Genomic DNA, 24,014 nt, shown 5'->3' on the forward strand with positions numbered 1-24,014 from the left:
ATGTTTAAATTATTTTTTCCTGATGTGATATTTGCATTATAATATAATATAAAAAGACATCAACTTATAACATAGAATGCGAAATAAATATCACGAACGGATTGATCTATAGCGCAACACAATATTAATAAGTCATTATAAACAATGTATTATACTTTTTTGAAAAGGTTCGTAATGCACCTAAAAAATTTATAATAAGATGGAATACTTGATATATGATAGTATGTTTTTCTAATTATTTTATAATTTAATTTTAACTTCTGCTAATATCGACAACTATTTCTCATAAACATTTAGCTGCATATTGCATATTTGTTAAACTATGTTTCCGAGATCCTAGTATATATATCATCAAAAGTCAGGATTATAACCTCAACGGAACTTTCCTTAAAATTAACTTTTATTTACAAACCAGTTTCAAATCATTTTATAGATTCCGTATTGTGGATAATAGCAATAATTTAATTGAAATATTATATTGAGTTAATTTTGTATTGCTAATATTGTCTGTAAATTGAACTAATACCTAAACGTTAATTTATTTGAAATTTTATTACACTCTGACAATATCATTGTCATCTAAAATGTTTGTTGTAGTGGTTTGTCGGATCTATAACATATTCCTTGTGAGTCACAATTGATAGCATAGTCTTTGTTTATCTATTACTTTATCTAGTTTATCATTTTATAGCTTATGTAGCAAATTTGACGATAAGATATATTTAGTTTAAATCATAGCTCTCTCTCGTATCTGTGTCTCTGACAATCTAATCGTACCTTTACAACGCAGTTTGATTTATATGCTTGATTTATAAGATACAAAAGTATATGACACTAAAACGTATGCTTCACTAAAACTGTGTTTGCTTCAACAGTATAGTACCTTAACAAATAACTAGGTAAATCTCTCATAACAAAGTTAAAATCGATAGTTTCATAGTCAGTCACGTGGAAATGTTGTTCACCTTGAATTGTAAATTGGCATTACAAGTTCATTCTATAATCCAGAATCTCATACACTATTCACTTTTGTATGTATTGGCAACCCGCATTAGTAACTTTATCATGTAATTTTTAATATTGAAAAAGCAAAATGTCTAAGTATATAATTTATCTCTATCAATTTTTCCAATCTATTATAGTAAAAGTCATATCTGGCACATTTTGAGCGTATATTGAATTAAAATATTGCATATTAATATATAAATATATATTGTTTGCTAATAATAAATTTCTTAAAAAATACAAAGCTGTTTATAAAAAAATAATTAAAGGAATTAACTCATACTTTGTTAAATAAAAAAATTAATATGAAGAAAATATATATGGAAAAATAAGGCATACAAAATTCGAATATGATATTGTGTAAGTGATTTTTTATTTTATTAGATTATATGTTGCTCGTATTATCTATATCAATATTATCTATATCTCTTTATAATCGAAGATTTCAATCAATAATAATCAATAGTAATAATAAACATTCAATGTTTGCAGTAACAATATGTCTTTTTCATATGTAATATATTGTCTCATACTCAATTAACTTTCGATTATAATCGCATTATATGCATCGCAATTTTTTATACAAAGATTATTGTATGATATGCTGAACATGCAAAATGTGCACATAAAAAATGACATTTATATCTAGTTCCGCAGACGCAAACAAGAAAAATGGATATTGGTATGAGTGTATACGTTTATTATTGAACATCGCGCGGACAAAGTGTTATTGTTTGCATTTGAATGCATACGGAGAAATGTCAACAGCATTGTTATAATGCGACAACGTCAAATATAATTTTCAGGAAATGATGATCAATACTGTTCTTTAATGACGCATATTAGGACAGAAAATGTAAATAAATGTCAAATTTATTGATTATGCTTTTGCGTCAAATGTGTCTTATTTAAATAATTACATAAAACAATTAAGAAAGAAATAAAAGCGATTTTTCTTATTAGATTAATATAACTGTATAAAATTAATAAAACTAAGATTAATAAAATTTATTTTTTTATATTTATATTATATTATTTAAATTATTATGGTATATTTTTTATATAATTTAAAAGAAAAAAATATATAGGATATAAAACTAAGCTATAAATATTACTTGATATAATTTATCTTAATAAATATTAATAATTTGTTTATATGTAAAATGTAAAAAATAAATAGATATTATTGTTATACCCTTTTTGTTGCAACTTTAAAAGAAAGTTTAAGATGATGTTATTCAATTAATTTATTTTTATTTTATAAAATTTATTATAAAATATTGTATCTTTTGTTTATATTTGTTATATTTATGATATACATTTAATAATTTATATATAATACTTTTCAAAATATTAAGTAACTTTTCGTAGTTTGAAAAGAAATTGTTATATAGTTTTATTTGCGTAATTTATGTTAGGGAACATTTTTAAATAGTATTTTGATAACAAAATTTAAATATACTGTTAACTGATTACTGTTAACTCAGTGAAAATCTTGAAAGATTATGTGAAATTTTGACTGATTTTTCGATTTTATAAATGCAAGTTACATACTCAGCAAAGGAGATGTTTTATGCATGAGAAAGAAATGGAGTACAAGGTGAAAAATAAAGTATATGCATGAGAAGTGCAATTCTGCAGCAATATGTTACTTAATAATAATTGTCACCTTTTCATACGCGTTTAGAAGTTGAAAAATTAAGTTTCTAAAATACGATAGCCATCATAATTTGTTGATAAGTGATAAAATTTAAATTATAGCACAAGACAAATTTATGATATAAAATAAACAATCAATAAATTCAAATAGTAAAATCTTTAAATCTTATTAACTTTACATGAAAAATAAATTATGCACGCCTAATGATGATGATTATATGACGAGAACATTATCAAGCGGCCATCTCTCAATTCTAATAAATATTCTCTATAATTAATTGTATCATTAAATGTTTTCTATAATTATCATTAAATATAATTATTTACAGACATAACTATGTGTAGCTATATATCATCAAGATTATTAATTTTTAATTCTAACATTTTTAATTCTAACATTTCTATAATAATTTCTATTCTATCTATAACATTTATAATACTAAAATCGATAATATTATATTCTTATCTCTCATAAAATTAGATGTTCTTATAGAAATAATTCATTCATTTATTTGTACATCAATTCTAAAAAACTTATATTAATAAGTATAAATCTCGAAATTAACATATAATATAAAAAATTAAAACTAATCATGTTAAGATTGACAACCAATAATCAAGAAGTAAATCATTTAAATTGCTTCTTATCACTTAATACATTTAAGTTCATCCATAATGTACTATCTCCTATTAGGCTATGAGATATTATCATCAGAATAAAACACTATTAGGATATGCGACTTAATATATGAATTAGAGTAAGTGTAAATTGATACAAAGTCTTTTTAAAAATTAGGAAATATTTATTTCATTCACATTTCTATTGCGACATAAAAAAAGCAAGCAATAAGAGATAAAAACGCTGCATTGAAAACACATCCTTTTAACTACGTGCTTAGAATAGAAAAACAGAATTTGAAAAATGATCGAGGTATATACTACAGAAATGTCAGAGTGACTCAACTAACTTCAATGTTGAGACATGACGAGATATGAATACATATCCTTTCGAAAAAAGCATATTTTTTTTGTACTTTTAAAAAGACTTCTGCTCGCTAGGATTCGCGTAAAAAAGAAATATATAAAATTTACTTTAAAAATTCACTTATAAAAAATATGTATTTTTTTATTTTTATACAAATTATACAAATAGCTGTTATAAAATAATTATATGTACTGACGTATACATATAAGAATACATTAAAATTCTTTTAAGGCAAAACTGACTTTTTATAGACTATCTTTTTATATATTATATTATACATATATACATGTGTTTATCTCATATATATACGTATTTTAAAAATATGTTCTATATCTTACACAAATGTAAACGAATAGGTTTTTGAATATGTTCTTAAACTTTATATGTGCTAAGATTAATATATAATATTCCGCCTTTTTTGATTATAAACGGTTGATTTATTCAGTTTAATATATTTATTTCGATAATATATAATATTTTGACATTTTCATGAATAATATTGAAACGGTAAAGTAGTTTAAGACAGTCGAGTCAGCCGACATAGCTTATGAAACTATGTCATCTTTCTTGCAGAAGACTTCTCTACATTATAGGAAAATTTCAGGGTCCATTATTTCACCTGCTCCTCCCTTAGCATCTGTTTCTAATGTATCTCATACTAGAAATCACATTAATACGCTGTAATCTTCCTTTCTTTTCTTTCGTAAAATATGTTAGGCTTTATAAAGATAACACTTTTATTTGCTCTTCATAGTTTGCTGCACGTTCTCATCTTTTAATAGAGGCTCTGAATAAACAGGATATGTTCAAAAGTTTTATTCTAATTTTAACCGTGTGCTCTATTTAGAATAATAAATTCAAAGATTAAATTGTAGATTTTCAATTTTATAAATTCACTTTTCATTTACTTGCGCAATTTAAATTTATAAAAATATTAATAAATAAATTTATTTATTTCAAAATATATGCTTATAAAAAGGGCAATAAAATATTATGTGTATTTCAATGGCCCTATTAGCTTAAGATTCCAAGTGCTAAATCACTTTCTTAGTCTAGTTTTCCTTTGAATATCTCAAGAACTGGATGCTTTATCAAGGATCACTGCCGTGAAATGTTTTAGTGGCTGCTTTTGAAATAGGACAGACGCTCGTGTGAAAGAGTAGGACGTGGGAAAGAGCGGACAGATCAGCTAATGAAATTGGATCAAGTAAGGCTGCGTCGAAGCTTTCGCTTCGCTTCGTAATGGCTTTTTTTCATTTCATGGAAAAATCTTCAATGAACGAACTTCAAAGGCATCTGTCTAGATTGTTTCGCTTTGCTCGCAAGGTTGACTTTTCACGAAATATCACAAGCGAGATATGTTGTAAGCCATAAGTTAAGTTTAAATAAATTGCGAAAACGAAATCCTCGTGAGATCAACACAATATAATGTTCAATTTAAAGAGAACCGAAAAAAGAAATCTTAACTAAAGAAAAGATTTGAAAAATATAAATAACAGTTTTCTTTCACATCAGACACAATACGAGTATATAACTAATTAAATATTCAAGCACGTATTATTTCATGAAACTGTCAACTTAATCAATCTTTATTTGATTTACAAAGATACTGCATAAATCAATAAGATTTGAGAAGATATCGCTTTATATCTCTATATTTGAATGTTATTATTAAAATTATGAGCATTAATCTTATGTAGAAAAATCCAGAAGTATTTTTTAATATATTTTTTTCGATATAGGTAATCATAAAAAAGCTTATTTAATTATACAATTATTTTTGGGATTTATAAATATGTTGCTTCTTGTTCCTATTTAAATTCCTATTTAAGTTCCTATTTAAGTATTATTAAAACACATAATTAAAGTTCTTATACACTTTATTATATAGAATTTGAAAATAATATTTACTTTTGTTTGTTTAATTCTAAAATTTATCATAAAATTAAAATTAATATATCATCGGTTGCCGCAAAGAATAAATATTTAAAAAATGATAATTTTTCTAAAGGAAATATTCTCGTGGCAGAATTAAGAGAATTCTATAATTTATACTTTTTTCTCGCTTTCTATCATCTGCACTCATACACTTTATATGGAACGATCGTTTCCATGTCATAATGATGTAACACTGCCGCTTGGATTAAAACGGAGGTTGAACTAATTTATATGATTGATTGTGCAAGTGAGATGAAGTTCTGGCTTATAAGGTTATAAGATTACAGCATACTCTGTTATATAAAGTAGTTGAAAATGGCTTGTGTATCTGCCATATATTCAACGCAAAATATGGCTGGTTTGAATTGCTTAGGATAATAAAAAAATTGATGCTAAAAAATTATACATATGTATATACGCTAAAAATATTCATAAAATAATGTAAAAAAATAAAGACTAGTGTTCTCCAAATAATTTCATTGCATTTGTAAATTTAATTAAATAGAACTTTAAAAAGTTGATAGTTATATACTATATATAAAATATACTTTATTTAATTAACAATTATAGAACAATCTTTCAAAAAAAATTTTATTAATTTATTTTGAATTTATGCTGATTTATATTTTCTCAAATTTTCAACAGTCTCGATTTTTAATCAAATTAATGTAAAATAATACCGCGTATAAATACGCAGCAAAACGTTAATACGATTAATAATAATAATAAGGCTCGGTGTGCGATGTGTGCTAATCAGCTCGATTAATTAATACAGCCTTTTAATTAACAGAACCATCCTTTCGTGTTGCTATGATAAATTGCTAAACTTTTTGTTATTGCCACGCATAATTCTCAATTATATTTAATTTTTTGGTTTAATAGAGATAATATTATCAAGTGAGTGTGATACACATTTCAACTTCCTTATGCCATACATCATTTAATAAATTCTAAATTTAAAAATATAATATTGTGAATGTACAAAAATATAATTATATATATATTGATGCATATAAATATAAAGTATTTTCTAAACAATTTTATATAAATTTTATATATTATTTTAAGAATAAAAAGAGAGTAAAATAAAATATATAACTTGGAATATCAAAGATAAGTACGATATTTCATTATTCAATAACGAAATTTGCGAGAAATGCTGGAATTTTAATGTGTGTAAAATTGAGATAATTTGCAAGAAAATTTCATAAATTTCCGCAAATATTCCATTGACTTTCGTATCATTGTCGTAAAACATTATCATAATTTTTTTCTATAAACAGAAAAAATTGTTACAATATACTATTGTTGTTCAATATTATATATTTATGAATATGTCATGACATAAAGGATTATTAAAAATTTGTTAATTTTAAAACATAGTAATTAATTATGTATTTCGATTGCTTCCTATTGATCTGATCGATAAAACAACGAGATGGAAATATTTCCAACATTCCCTAACATTCAGCCTAACATTCTATCAAACATACTATCTTATATAATCGATAGAACTATGGAATGAACAGTTTTTCGTCTTTATCGAGTCTTCTCGATATTCGACTCGCATTCTTTATGTTTCAGTCTGAACAAACATGGCTCGAATTGACTCTCATACAAGATCACGACTCGCCATAATGGCAATGCAAAAAGCAAGAGAAACAATCGGATATTACATTAATCGGAAAAAATAACGAAATTTTGAAGAGGATTTTGATATTTTCGAATATCGATTTAAGCTTTTTTTAAAAGTAGTACTCGTATAAAGTTGTTACTCATAAAGAAAATACAATTTACAATTTTTGGAAGAATTTTTGGATGTTGTATATGTGTGATCACTATCCTTTTTAATTATTTACGTAATTTTCTACTGTTTGAACGCGACGAGAGATGTATCAATGTATGTCTCTTCAACATGTTATCACTATATTGCAATTATTTACGTCATATATATGATCTTATATGTGAGTTATTTTTCATTTATTTATAGTTTCTTCTAAGAAAGAAAATAATATAACGCTCGTGAAATTGAAGAATAGAGAGAACAATTCGATTTTATTTATATTTTACTTTACTTATTTCAAACAATTTGCTACATATGTAAGAAAACATTTTATAGAACTTTGAAATATTAAACTTAATAACTATACTAAATAAATAAACTTGGATATTGATAACAATTTTTTAAATAACATTTGCTTAATCTCTCTCTCTCTCTCTTCTCTCTCTCGCTCTCTCTTTCTCTTTTTCTCTAAGAAACAGAATCATTTTCTTTATCAAAGATTAAGAGAATTTATTTAAAATTTCGACTTTATAAAAATCCAATTATTATCTTTATTCTTAACATTCAAACTATTAACATTAAATTTCCAAAAATATAACTGATGTGTTAAAATTATTTTTTTTGTAAGATTAATATAAAACTGATCAAAAATATTTCTTTCTAAAATAGTCAATTCTTATTAATTTTTATATCAAAAAAAATAATATAATATTTGCAACTCTTAGCTAATTCTTATTTTCAGGAGCTTTTAAGATTTAGAAAAATATTCAATTTTTATCAAGGAAATTTTGTGTGTGTGTGATCCAAAATTGGTCCAAAATTTAGATTGGCGCACTAGATTTATACTAAGATTTATATTAAATTCATACACTAAACCTAAGCATATCGATAAAATGAAGGTTATATTATTTAAATTTATTTTGTTTATTGAGCTAGTATAAATCTGTCTCTTTTTGAGAAGTTGCTATTATTTTTAAACATTTAGTTTTATTTTATATATTATTTTCGAGATGCCATGTAAATATTTCGACAACTTTTATTATGTGTAGTGAAGTGACTTTTTTATCTTAGAAACATGCAGTTACTTCCTTAATTAAGACAGTATTATTTTAGTTATAAGGTAAGAAACCAAGCCAAACACTGGATACATATTTCCAGTAATTCATACATAATTTTACGTGGTTTGTTTAAAAATAATTTATAGTTAATGTCTTTCACCATTTCTATGATAAAAAAAGTTCTAGAAAATAATTATTATGTTTGCATAGTATCTCCCCAGTATGGAATGTCAAAAAAAATAAACTATCAATTATCCTATTACTATCTAAATATGCTATTATATATATACATTATATATATATATATATATATATATATATATACATTATATATATATACATTATATATATATATACATTATATATATATATATATATATATATATATATATATACATTATATCTCTACTTATATATCATCAAAGTGTATATATGACATATTTATTGTTTGTACTAAACAAATATCATCTGAATCTCTCGTTTATCTTTTTCGCTCATCAAATTGAATTCTTCCTCTATTATTCAGAAAGTAAATAAGACAATAAGTGAACTAGCTCAAATACAAAATAAAGTTATAATTTATGTATTTAAGAGCCATCATTACACTCACATAAAAAAATAATTTTAACATAAGAATTAAATAAAACGTACTACAATTACTTTATATTAAATCTTGCTGCAATTGCTTTAGACTAAATTTTGCTGCATTTTATAATTAAAATACAAGCATCAAAGTGCTCAAATCAATTGAACAATATTTGTTTTAATAAAAAATTGATATAAGAATATCTTTAAAGAATATTATGGTTAAAAAGATATTTGTTTGCATTTTCGATATTTTATATAAAATAATATGAATTATTCATTATACAGAACATATTCTCAGCAAATATCGCTTTAAATAAATGTATAATCTGGAAACAAAATAAATGGAAAATAAAATGAAGAAATAAAATGTTTTACAATAGGGAAATGAGAAAACTAGAAAAATAAAAATATGGAAATGCATACAATGTATATAAAAATTCATGCAAAAAAAGCATTACATAATAAAAAGGAAAAGAATAACTAATACGAAAATAGAGCGATACTAATCATATTAAAAAGAATATTGTACAGTTGAAGTAAATAATTAATTATTTACATCGAACACATACACACACACACACACACACACACACACACACATATATATATATATATATATATATATATATATGTAATAGATACGAACTTTGATTGCGGTCGAGGTTATTTGCATCCGACACGAACTCTTGCGTTTGTGGAATAAATGTTGACTTTTTCTTACATAGTATATATTTTGATTAGTATATTCACTTTTAAAGCGATTCTTTCTCTGTATCGCGCTTCAGAATAGACATTTTCACACGTTTTTCTGTAAGTTAATTAACTTTTATATCAAATTAAGGAATGTACAAGTATAAGCTGTACAAAAGATGCAAACAGTTAAAATCGTATTGAAATTTATTACCAACAAATTTCATTATTTTCACATTTACATATATTATAAAGTAAAATACATAAATAATAATAATAGATGCTATATATGTAGTGACATAGATTGTTTTAAACAGATTGTTAAAAACAGATACAGTAATAAAAAGATAATAAAAAGATAATAAAAATAAATAATGATGACAGACTCGAAGATTTCAATTTTATAATAATTACTATAATTTTTCAATTTAGATTTCAATTTTATAATAATTAATAATTTTTTAATATTTGTTACAAATGACATAAATATTTAAATTAAAGGAGTATAATATTTTATAATTTTATTAGTTTAATTACTGGTGATTTTATTAATCTTATTACTTTTCAATATTTTACAATTACAATATTTATTTGATTCCTTTTAATATAATTTTATTACAATACTTTGCAATTATAATATTTATTTAATATTTTAACTTTTTAATATAATTTTATTATGTATTTAAATATTAAATCTATTCAATCATTTTTCCTCAAAGACAGATTAAATAGAATATGACAAAATAACAACATTTAATTACATTTAAAATATATTTTTGCATATATTTGCGATATTTTGTATATATTTAATCATTTAATAATGGTATTTTTTTAAGTAAACATGATCATATGTCAAAATAAATAGAATATAACAAAATATAACAATAGAATATAAGCTTAACAGCTTTAATAGATTAAATCTGATGCGTCACATTTTTTTAACATTTCGGTCAGATGTGAAATCTAGCGGGATCATTAAAGATACATGTACAAGCATGTACAAGACAAGTTTCAAACTGTTTTACGAAAATGTGTTTTTGTGCGTGCTTTACATCCGCCGTTGTTTCTATAACGAAGTTTCAGCTGAGAATACTTTTCTGCAAAGTATTGATAATGAGCGTACCTGTAGAATGAGATTGTATAACGAGCGACCGTAGTTAATCAACTTGCATCGCGTGTTTCTCGAAATTATATTCTGTCCCACATTAATTTTCGTTGCCATATCGCGTACCTATGAAATGTTTTTCGCGCGAATATAGAGTATAACTTTTTTCATTTATTTTTGTGTCGTAATTTTATAAAAACAATTAAAGAAATTTGCGATGCGCAATTAGTGTTTCTAATTGATCCTGGATGTGGTATTGAAAGAATTGCATTTAATGGATTAAATCATAATATTGAAAACATCGATATCCATATATCAGATATCAGATTTTAAATTAAATACATTAGATTTTAAATTAAATTTAATGTTATCAAATGAAATATATCGATAAACTATTGGAAGCATATAAATTGCACGTACAAAAGAAAAAGTATCAACATTTTTTAAATATTATATAAAATAAATGAGTAATTACTTTAATACAAGATTGGATAACTTTTTTTATAATTTATTTTATTTATCAATTACAAGTTTCGAAATAACGATGACTTGTATATCATAATTAGACAATTATTAGCCATAATCATTAAATTAATTTAACTTAAAATGCAATTGTTTTGCGAAAAAAGTACTACTAAGTTCGACTAAACATACATATGTAAATCTTTAAAAATATTCGCTATAATTTTATTATGTTGAAATATTTTTTGGGATAAGAGATGCAAAATTACAAATTAATTGATAATTAATAACAAAAACTATGATTTTGTGCAATCTAGGTTAAAAATATTTTGCGTAGCCTTTTGCATGAAATTAAAGGCTATTCTTTTCCTGTGAGACGTTAAGCGCCAGTGAAACGAATTTCGAAAGCAGTTATTGCTTTGGAACATGGTGAACGGAAGAAAGAATCAATCGAAATGAAAGGCTATTCGTGAATAACAACAGAGAATGTCACTTTTATTAAAAGTTTATCGAGGTTCTCAAAATTTTTCGATACTTAATAGGTTTTTTTTATTGCTCTTTTAATATTTGAGTATTCTTTTAGTATTGTCTAGATTTAAATCTATAAGTACAACGTTCGATATTAGATAATTTAATTTCAAATGACAAAATATCTTAAATACATATATATACTTATAATATTATAATATTATATGTTATTTATTACACTATTTATTGTGTATGTATATGTATGTGTGTAATTTCTGCCTTTTTTTACATAACTTTCAAAATAATATTAAAATATTAAAATAAAATATTAAAATATTAAAATATCATAAATTTAATAAATTTTTGCTATAATAAGAAGTGAAAATTATATAATTGTAAAAAGTTTAAAATATCAGTTCGATTAAAATTCTAACTGAAAAAGCAAGTAGAAAAAGAGCTTTGCATCACATTGAAAGTCACTTGTTACCACACTTGCAAACTCTAAAAGCAATTATCTCTGTGGAATATTATGACCAAATATAAAAAGATAGTTGTAGCAATATATATAGATAGTCGAAGATCGTTAAACGATCTCGTGAGTCGCAACTAGTGTTGTCTTCTCTGAAATCTCCGAAAGTCGTTACGGTAACAGAAATTGTTGTTCTTTCTTAAGGGAATTTATTACTATCTTCTTTTTCTTTTCCTTTTTTTCCTTTTGTTTCTCTATTCTGTTCTTTTCTTCTATGACAGTATATTACTTAGATGCTGCGTAGTTTTATTAAAACTTCACGCAGAAATAAACTTTAAAATATGATATTAAAAGATGTAGTATCTATCTTCGAAGCTTTTAAAGGATACATACATATTCCTTGATGATATTAACGGTGCATAGTAATAACAAGAATATAATATTCTCTTTTAAAATTTATAAAATTTTAATTTTCAAAATTTCTGCACTTTTGTTGAAGAGATCAGAATTCAGATTTCGGAATAATGAAATATTTTTAATGCAATTTTAAATGACTTATTTAATATTTTCTAAATTTGTAATAAGTTTGTGTTTATTTTTGTTATAGGTATATCATAAAGTTGTTTACTTAATATTTATGTATTTATAATATTCTCAGAGACACAGAGGTAATTTGTTTAAGAATCTTCAGTGAGGAAAAAATATAAGAAATACTGTCATGATTTATAAAATAAAAAAAATTATTTTATATATATTTTTTATGCATATATAATATTGTATAAAGAATATAATTAGAATATTTCCATATATTATATGTGTGTGTGTGTGTGTGTGTGTGTGTGTGTGTGTGTGTGTGTGTATATGTGTGTGTGTGTGTGTGTACCAAATAAAATAATAAATTTCTTCCGATTGGTATATATAGTATAAACGATATATATTCGAATATTTTTATTTTTGAAATCATCAGCCTAACTTATTTATCATGAAATATGAATATTTTATAAACATTATGAAAACGTGAAAGTGCCGAGAGAGAGAAAGAGAGAGAGAGAGAAGGAGGAAGGGAGGGAGAGAGAGAGGGAGAGGAAGAGGGAGGGGGAGGGGGGGGAGAGAGAGAGAGAAAGCGCAATATTTAATAAGCTTGCGGATATCATCTCGAGGGTCGATGTTTCATTTTAAAGTCAATTCAGCTTTCGATTGGAAATCTGATTTTATAACACAATGTAACCTGTCGAATTATTTTCGACGCATTTTCGTGAATTTGATATAACTTTGCGGATTACCGCACCAAATGCTGTTTATCTTTGCTCATTTACTTTTCAGTCATGTCATCCTATTTTGCTATGGGGCTCATTACTTTCCTTAAGCTCGACGCTTTTGCGGCATCGGCGGTTTCGTAAACATCGCACTTCGGATTATAGGGGCAATTTTGGAGCTTAACTGTAACCGAATACTTGGTTCATGAACATTGTATTTCGTGATTATCGTATGCTCGCTATTCAATTATAATTAACAGTGATTTGCTTTACGATATCACGCCCAGCAATATCGTTTTAAAAATTGTAATAAACGTATTAGAAAAAAAAATAACTACCATTATTTCAGAATGTCCGCTCTTCGATTTTTGTTATTTTGTTTTGTTAAATGCGAACTTTATTATTTCAGTGACATAATTATAATACATATAATTATTAATTATCAATTAATTTTAATATAATATAAATATAATTATTAAGTAGCATTTACTCATGTATTTTTGGAATATTTTGAAATATTTTAATTGTGCTTATGAAAAGATAAAATACAATTAAATAATATCAAATATTTCTCATTTAATAATAAATGTTTAAAAATAAATTTTAAAAGAAAACTGCGTGCAAAGATCACCAAAATATCCAAATAAATCTTTTACATTAAATCTAAGCTCAGATTCAATATTTCATACAAAATAATATGACAAATTTTGTCATAGATTTTTATTGATAGTAAAATTTAAGAGAAATTTATCAAATGATTGAATATCCAAATGTTGGGATAATTCGCAAGATTGTTCATCAGACCTAATCGCAGCCCTAATTGCACTACCGACCGATTCATTGCTGTGCGTATGTATTTTGTCGTCACCCAGTACCGCAACGGAAATGCTGGCTGCAGATTAATTTGCCCAACCCCTCATTCCTTTACTAGCTTCCTCCTCTATCGGTCGACTCTCAATCGTGGAGGCGCCCGACATTTCAAATGAGATTCGGTTAACATGCAGCTCACGAGGTAATGGACAGATGCCCGCTTGACCTAAGAGCTAACTCCAAAATCACCCCAAATCTTGTAATTACATTCTACCAAGTTCTCTTTGCATCGTTTAAATCCCTCGAATCACAATGGATTTCTGAACAAATAACAGAATCCGCTGTTTTCAGAATATTTGATCTACAGCGCTTGCATTATAGCATACATTTCTCATGATAAAATAATAATAATTTTGATAAAGTTTATTTTATGATATATCAACAAATGTAACATTGTTTTCCGATAAATATTAATAATTCTTATTTTTAATAATCTTACAATTAAATAAATTATTTTTTTATTAATCTCATAATTATCAAGACACAGAAATTCGAGAGATTAATTATATAATTTGAATGATTCTAAGACATCATTATTATTTTTCAGAACCTTCTAAGGTAAATACAAATTACTAAATGTAGGTAACCAATCACGGTTAGCTTTATATAGCTATATATTTAAGCTTAAAGGCGTAGTTGTCGAGTAGTTTTCGGAAAGTTAGAAGGTTTTGCATTAGAAAGTTTAGACACTTTTAACAGCGTATTTGCGTAACATTTCAGCAAATAAGTTAGAGTTTTAGTTATAGTTTTCATGGCTTGAATTTAAATCTGTATAATAAATATTTTTTAACTATTTACTTTATATAATATATCAGATAATATTTGTAATCACATATTAAAACTTATTGGAAAATAATACATAAAAATAAAAAAGTAGTAGTATAATACAATATACTTTTATTTTAAAAATTTATATAAATTTATAAATTTATTTAATCTTTTAATATATATTATATATTGTACGAAATTAACATGATTGTTTCGATTTTTTACAGATGATTACCTCGCGTCAATGATGCAAATAGGAAAACTGAGAATGTACGATATCTTAAGTGCTTGACAAGTATGGTGACTTTTGCGAAGAGCAGAAATTTTTCAGAAAAATCACAGAGAGAATCCGAAAAGAAATCGCAAATGGCTGTAGCTAAGAATCAATATTGCGACGCAAAAAAGTATCGTGGTTGGGGGATTTTTGTTCAGGACAAATCAACCGGTAAATGGTATCTAATCGGTCATCTGCGAGGTCGATGCCTGTAAATCTCGCTTTACTATTTCGGTATTTTGGTTCTCAAGAACGAATTATGACTGAATTCGAATAATAGAGGGCGATGACATTCATAATTGCCTGAACGACGTCAGCATCCTACGGAGAAAACTACAAGATAAACATCATACATAGAAAAACATACGATAAAAATGAGTTTTTTCAACTCTCTACAGGAGATTGTAACGAATAGTGTGGCCAGCCTTAGTCTGAGCCCGAAAAGATTCTCGTTCAGTCGAGAGGACTCGAAAGGCGATTCCAGTGGGACTGGAAGAAGCAGCTCTACCGGAAGCGTCACTTCGACGACTAACACTAGTACCACTGCTGCCCAACAAGCCACGCCGCATGGTTTTCCTAAGGTATGTGATTAAAATACATATACGGCAGGATAAGTGATCAAGCAAAATATTTTATTAAACAATTTAATCAAAACTTTTTAATCTGTATAATAAATTTTTTAATACATTTTCTCTTGCAATATTATATCTTTCAAAAATTTTAATTTCTAATACAAAATAAAAATGAAATTTTTTTATTATTATAACAAGATATCATGATAAAATAAAAATAATGATTATGCAATACAAATCAGATTATAATGTACAGTTATGAATTTATATAATTTGTAATGAAAGAATACCGAATAAAAAGTATAATTTATTATCAGTATATTAATTAAATTATATTATTAATTAAATAAACTAATAACTAAAATATTTTTTTACCACATTTTTTTTACCACATTAAGTGATAATATTAATGAACAAGCATTTTCCTGTGCATATCTATAATCATTGTGTCATTAAATAGTAGAAATTTGATATAATTAATGGAATATAATAATTTGTATTCTTTTTCATTATAAATCTTTTGTATTTTTTCAATAATCAAGACTTTTTTCACTGTGGGATTGAATACAATCACGCAAATTTTTTTCATTAAATAATGCAATAAATTTTAACACCGAATTTTAAGAGAAAATTTAATTACGTGAAACCAAGATTAACTTCTTATAGGAACCAGATTGACTAAAAGACGATAGTCTCTCTTGATTAAAGAATTCAAGAAAAGCGACATTAAAGAGGATATGTTACGATCCGAGAAGATACAGCCGTTATTATTCATGTAACAAAAAAACTTAATTCATTGATTATCGGTGTGTGCCTGAAGCAAAGAGTAATTGACTGTCTGTTACATTAATATTTAATTTATGCAGATAAAAAATGTAATCTTTTTGTGACATTATTTTCCACAATATTAGAAATATATATATTTAATATATATTTTTATTTTTATATTTTTATATTAGAACAAATTCTAAGAATGCATTATGCTCTTCTGTTTTATTAATATGTATAATAATATGCATAATAATATATGTATAGTGCAATAATGGAGAAACATTTTAATGAATATAACAGATATTATCAAATATATTTGAACAAATATTATCAATGATGCATCGTTCTACCGAATTGATGTATAATGACATATCCTTGCAAATTCTCGCAAATAATAAATATATTATTTGTTAGATAATCGAGCAAATGAGAATTTATCCACTTTTATATCAATACATACAAAAATAGTTGATATCATTAAGAAAGAACATTTTTAACAATACATTTATTGATATTGATAAATTAATGTGTTTGTTAAATGTGTATATTAAGAGGGAATAAGTATTTTCTATGTAAAGGAAAATTATTCTCAGTTTTATTCAATCATTTTCTCGTTATATAAATATAAATTAATAATATTTGCTTATTTTTATAATCTTTTTTAATTTTTAAATAGATGTTAAGTTTTTAATTATAATATTTGTAGAATAAAGATAATAATAATAGAGATTATTATTATTATCATTTCTTACGCAGAACGTCAGACATTATTCTCAGAAATAAAAACGCATTGTTGAAACTAAAGCTTTTTTTAAATGTATATTTTTCTTGTATATTTTTTTCTTTCAGGTTGTACCACCGCCAGGAACTGTCACGTCGCATACGCGTTCTCTCTCAACACGTAGACGCACTCTCGAGTGCACTTCCTCTCCAGGATTGACGGTACACCCTGCGACAGGAAGTGGCGCCACATCACCGAGGCGAGTCGGGTCTTTTCGTCGAAGTGGCGGATCCAGCGATCGACCGCCTCTTATGTTCTGCCGTCGTAGACCATCCTGGCCGGAGGTCGACATACAGGCTACTTCCGGGTAAGTTGCTTGAGTAATGAGCACGCATTTTTCAGCGCCAGGAGATTATCGTGCTTCTGATTTCTTATGTTAAATGCATCGCGAAAAATATAAATTGCTGTATACTCGAAAGCATGAATAGATATAGAATAATATTTAAAATCTGTTAAAAGAATTCGTTATTGACAAAAATGCAATTAATAATGACATACTGCTAATAAAATAATAATGGTAAATTTACATCAAAAATTTTGATGTTATACAAGATTATACATACATATAAAATATGTAGACTTTTTTAAAGAAAAGTAAGTTTAATTTAAGAGATATCGGGATATATACACATATTGATACGATCTTAATGATGATATGGGATACCTAATATGTAATTAATTAGTTACATTCAAAGTTCAAATTACAAACTTTCTGAAAGACAAATGCGAACTACGCAATCCAATTTTATCAAATTATCAAAATTTATGAAATGTAGTGATATTTCAAAGCTTGCTTTCACCAAGAACGGTCGACAGCGATTCTCTCTCGCGCGCTCGAGCAAATAATTTCGTTTGATCGCTCGTCGAACCTCCACGACTAAATATCCGGAATGCTCTTGATGCAGTTTCAAATACACTCAATCGGATTTCCGGTGAGACACTGCTTCCGTTGCACTAGCTAGCCATTCAACGTTTTAATCGGGTTATGTTGGTGCTGTACGCTAAGCTTTCCAGTTAACTACGTCCTCATCTTCCGTTTCTATCGGAGAACGTTTTAGTAAAAGACGCGAGTTGTGCGAGACTTTTCAAATGAATTTCTCTCTTTATTCAGGGTTCACCGCTAATATAAACGCAGCAATGAACCGCAGACCAAGCAACGCGGAAATAAAGCACGAAATAATACTATGATATTTTTTCTGAAATTTTGCGTGCGCATTGCGACGAATGCATTTTTAATAAGATTGCCGCTCTGCATTGCGAATTTTTCCAAGTTGATTCGTTGCATATATATAGACAGAATCGATTATTCGAATACGTGAATTATTAGTTTCTTTTTGTGAAAAGAAACTAATAATTCACGTATTCGAATAATGTTATGTTGAAACACATCCTCTTTTTTCCTCCCCTTTTCTGTTACATTCTTTTGGTGAGCACATCTGTGAAAAAATGAATTTTTTCTCACGTAACATTCCCTCATATGATAAAATTAGGAAACTTAAAAAATTTACAAATTATATTGGAATTACAAATAGATGCAATCAATATAATGACTAGATTTTCATTGTAATCTCTGTAAGTCAATAGTTGCTTGATTGATATTATTATGCAAAAATAATAAACAATAATGTTAGGTTTAGATACTAAATGCTTAATAAAAATACATGAAAAAATAGTAAACGATAATATAAAAAAAGTCTTAATACCAAAATTAATCTTTATTTTATGTATTTTTCAAGAGTAAGTAAACAATGTTATCCTTCTTTAAAATATAATATATTCTATATAATTTTTTTTTTCATTTTTTTCTCTTTATATATTTATTAAATCTTATTATTCCGCATAAATTCAAATTTACATTTATTAAATATTATAAAAAATTTTTAATTAAAACAAAATTAAAAATTTATTTTACAAAACCATTTTACTTTAAATTTTATGAAAAAACTCTCAAAGAGAGGGGGAGAACAGAGATTTGTGCTTTATTGTGTAAAATATTATTCATGAATTTTAAGAATGTGATATATCTCATTCGGATGAACAATCAACAACTATTATACGAATAAAATATTTTCTTATTCTCCTTCCTTCATCATATTTTATTTTCTCATAGAATTTTATGTATAAAGGTTATTATTGTTTTTGAATAAGAACAAGTACAGGAATAATAAACATCTTAACTCATTGTCCTTTGAACTTTATACACAACAAACTCCTCTCTTTTCTACTCTCTTTTCTACTACAAAAGCGCATAAAGTTGACGTAGCTTGCACTCTTTCATTGCGAATCTCCGCTGTGTGCGCGTTTATCACGTACCATATTTTCTCGAGATATATCCGCATGCGGCAAAATGCTGCACGAATTGATTTATTCACACAAATCTCACTGAGATGAAAACTCAAGACTACGTAGCATTTAATACATAGAGAACATGGATTCATGATACTTAAAAAAAATTCCTTTATTATAAATGTGTGTGTTATAATTATAGTCAAAAGAATTACTTATCTTTAATTAAATTATTATTTGCATTAAATATAGTTAGTAAAATAGTCTAATAATTATTTTCTCACAGAAATAATACATTGACGAACTATTGTTAAGTTTATTTAGTAAATATTTAATATTTCAATCTGTGAAAAGTATCAAAATGTTTAATATGATAAAATGTATATGAAAACATGTATATATTATACGTACACATAAATTAGAGATTTATTTCTTTATAAATATTATTTTAATTATTTTCATCAATTCAAAAATATAGATAGCTACTGTAAATATGATTTGTGGAGCTGGCATATTTCCTTAAATCCGACATATCTGCTTTTAATCACGATTTATTAGATTTATCATGCAATAGGATTTAACATAATTCCTAGCTATAATGTATTATAGAATTATGTGTAAATAACATAAGTAAAACAAGATTACCATTATCGTCGTTCAATGCTGCTAAAAACCTATATGATTAATATTTATATGATTGCATCGCAAAATATTGGAATGGATGGAATATTGAGATTAAAATCATCGTAAAGAAATCTTTCGATAATTCCCTGATTTTATTTAGTTTTTAAACAATCCGTTTTCTTGTAAAACTTTGTGCTTTCGTTCTTATTTTTATTTTGTCAAATTTAATTGATATGAATAATCTCTTATTTTTTACGAAGTTCCTCATATATAAAATTCTACTTGTTTGCATGGTAAATAATTAAAACTATGAGAACACGTATAACACATATAAAGTCATAAAACTTGAATAAAAAATTTTAGTTTATCAGTTTGAATAAATATTTTTTAGATGATGCGACAACATAGAAATGACTTTTTATCGTGTGCACTGTAAAAATTGCAGCGATTTTCAAAGCAACCGGTGAAAAGTACCTGTCATTTGTCCCGAATTCGAGAACCATCCTCTTTCGTCAAAGGGAAAGGATATATCGAGGTCTGGCCATTCGGTGACCTCAATTCGCTCGTGGGGTAGAAGCCGCTGTAATCAAAGGCTGCTACTCTTCCAGCATGACATCCTTTGTACAAGCGCATTCTCGAAACCCGGGATCCCACGAAACTGACTTCAGATCAACAAAACCTATTCGCCATTCATCGAATTCCAAAACGCTTATTCCATCGGGGAATGTGATATTCTCGATATCGATATATCACAACATTTTTTAGACTTGCAAAAATGAAAACCGACGATAATTCAAATTAAACGAAACAAAAATTAATAGTATACTTTGACATGTAAATTCACTGTATACTAAGAATACTAACAATAATTAAACAGCAACAATACACTGAATCGATGCTAGTCACTCCCTAGCTTATTCTTAATAAAGGATCGCTTGTCGTCTGAGATAAAATGACGTGTCCCCTGGTGAGACAACTTACTTGAGACTGGCAAATGAAGTTAAACACAGCAGGTGTAATTTAATCAGAGCTGATGACGCTGATGAAAAAGTCGCTTGAAGAAACGAAATAAACAATAGAAAGTGCATTATTTTGTAATGAAAGGCGACTTTCGTACTGCTTTGGCGACATAACATTATTTCGTTTCGTATTTACTCATAAAATTTTCTATCTTTTTTCGAAATATAGAAGTAAAGGAGATTATATTTTATGTATATATATAACGTAAGATGTCTCACAAATATGCGTCAGTAGCAGCTTGTTATATCTCACAACACTTGCATTTGATCTCCCTTTAACAAGGGAAAACTTTTAATCCGTGATTTAGTTCTTGATGACCGACCAATATACTTCATATCTCATTTTGTATGCAAGAAGTAATCTCTACTGCATTCATATGCCGTCCTTCATTAATTTTGTTTTCTTAAACTGTTGAATCCTTATTCTTCGTTATATTCATAATAAGTTTATATCCGACATTTATTGAGTACTATATTTTATAACGAGAATGCAATCTGAAAATTGAAATTTCTTTAAAATGTTATGTTAAAAAAAATCTAAATAAGAGAAATATTAAATAAAAGTATTATATAATAAATGTTTGACATAAACCCCTAACATAGATTTATAATTTTATTTTTTATTATAACATTATAAATACCAATCGATTATATAATAATTATATCTATATGTTGCAATTAGCTAAATTTTATATATGTCATAGTTAGCTAAAAATTTTCTATATCTGAGCGGATATAATTCAAATTTGTGACTTTATATTTATATTGCCTATTAATTTGTTATATACCTTACGTTTTCAAATATTTATGATATTCTCAATTTTCGTATATTATATTGTATGAATTTTTATATTTTAATAGTATTAAATCGCGGGGAAGAGGATATCTTATTAAATATTTAAAATTTCTTAGATTCTCGAATGTTCTACTTTCCTGTACAACAAAATTAGATTTATTATATTTTTTGCACACTTGAAAAAGATCTGAAAATAAATAACAAGAAATAGTAACAGATGAGTTTAAGCGAATTTAAATAAAACGTATAAGATTGCACGAATTAGAATATTTTTCTTTAATGATTATATCATTGTGATACGTTACATAATTCTCCAATGATTATATCATTGTGATACGTTACATAATTAGAATATTTTTCTCCAATGATTATATTATTGTGATACGTTACAATGAAATGCGCGTTCAGGGAAAAATAAATTTGCTTATTGCAGAGAACGTCTTTCTTTGTGACGTTTGTCTAGCTTTTCCTCAAGAGAGATCACGGAAAATAAAGCTGCTCACTTATTAACTTTTTTTATGGATTGATGCAAATTAAATGGAAGAGACTTTAGAAAAAATTCTTCAATTTTAAAACATTTTTTGTTGGAGTCTATAAATTATTTATAAATATTTCTATAAGATATATTTTTCATTTCATCATAATTTATTATTTAATTTTTTTTTGTTACATAAAAAATATTCCTAAAATTTAATAAATTTTAATAAATTTTTATTCTTTTTACTCAATACAAAAAATACACAAACAGCATTTTTTAATAGCTGTTAGAATTCTAATTTTTCAGAAATTTAGCAAATATCTTTCAGATTTTTTAAATTTTTGTATTATTTAGAGATAAACCATTTGAAATTAAATGAATGTATATTTTTTAGCATACGATGTAAAAAAGCATTCAGAAAAATTAATCATAAAAGTTTATTTTATAAACAAATTTTAATTATATTGTTTCGAACAAAGTTTTTCGTGTTAGAAGAATTCTTCGATAGCGTTAGAATTTTGAGAAATAAACAAATATTGTAAATTTACACACGGATGTAGCAATATACGTTAGTCTTCTTTGCAGATAAAGATGTAAGCCAATAGTTATCTTTTTTCTCCGTTACTCGATCGTAAACAAGCTTGTAAACATCTCTACGAGAAATCGAACCTTATCTAATTGTGCTCGAGCGCGTGTCTATCGATCCATTCGAGAACACAGGTGCACGTAAATTGATACAACATACCTTTTGTTCAATCGGCAGTTTCTTGTATCAACTGTTCAGTCAGTTTAATATTACAATTGACGTTACACTACATGTATTAGTTATATTTGTCTATATATATTAATGTTTAAAAATTTTTTTTAACATTTTACATATTTTAAAGAAATAGAAAAAAAACGTGTAATTTAAAAAAAAAAAAAAATATATATATATATATATATATATATATATATATTTTAAAATCTATGCAAAATACATTTTCACAAAAAAAAGCATATTAAGATGTTTAAGGATATATATTTTATGGATATATATTTATGAATATTTATTTATGGATATTTATTTTTATGGATATATATTTATAGATATATATTTTATTTTCATAATAGTAACAGAGTTAAACATTAACATGCATTGGTGTAAAATGCTCTTTTATCGTCAATTAATATAGAGAAATCATTTATGGCAAATTAACGCACATTGAAGCCAATTTTGGACAATATGTAAATATAATCAGAGTAATTAAATACTGTTCAATGTTATAACGAGCAAATCGTGATCTCATTATACCGCAAATTGTTCATT

At 25.8% G+C, this 24,014-nt stretch overlaps 1 protein-coding gene across 3 annotated transcripts in view; it reads left to right on the forward strand.

The window, feature by feature from the left end:
* The window catches only part of LOC105254474 (BAI1-associated protein 3), a 79,179-nt gene that overhangs the window by 21,525 nt on the left and 33,640 nt on the right, over nt 1–24,014 (forward strand). For all 3 annotated transcript variants that reach the window (XM_025413164.1, XM_025413165.1, XM_025413166.1), the window contains exons 2-3: nt 15,332–15,959; nt 17,571–17,809. In XM_025413164.1, coding sequence (XP_025268949.1) covers nt 15,753–15,959; nt 17,571–17,809 — 446 coding nt within the window. In that variant the 5' untranslated portion in view covers nt 15,332–15,752. The remainder of the gene's footprint in view (nt 1–15,331; nt 15,960–17,570; nt 17,810–24,014) is intronic.

Source organism: Camponotus floridanus, unplaced genomic scaffold, assembly GCF_003227725.1.
Source record: "Camponotus floridanus strain SB8 unplaced genomic scaffold, Cflo_v7.5 scaffold61, whole genome shotgun sequence".
Lineage (NCBI taxonomy): Eukaryota > Metazoa > Arthropoda > Insecta > Hymenoptera > Formicidae > Camponotus > Camponotus floridanus.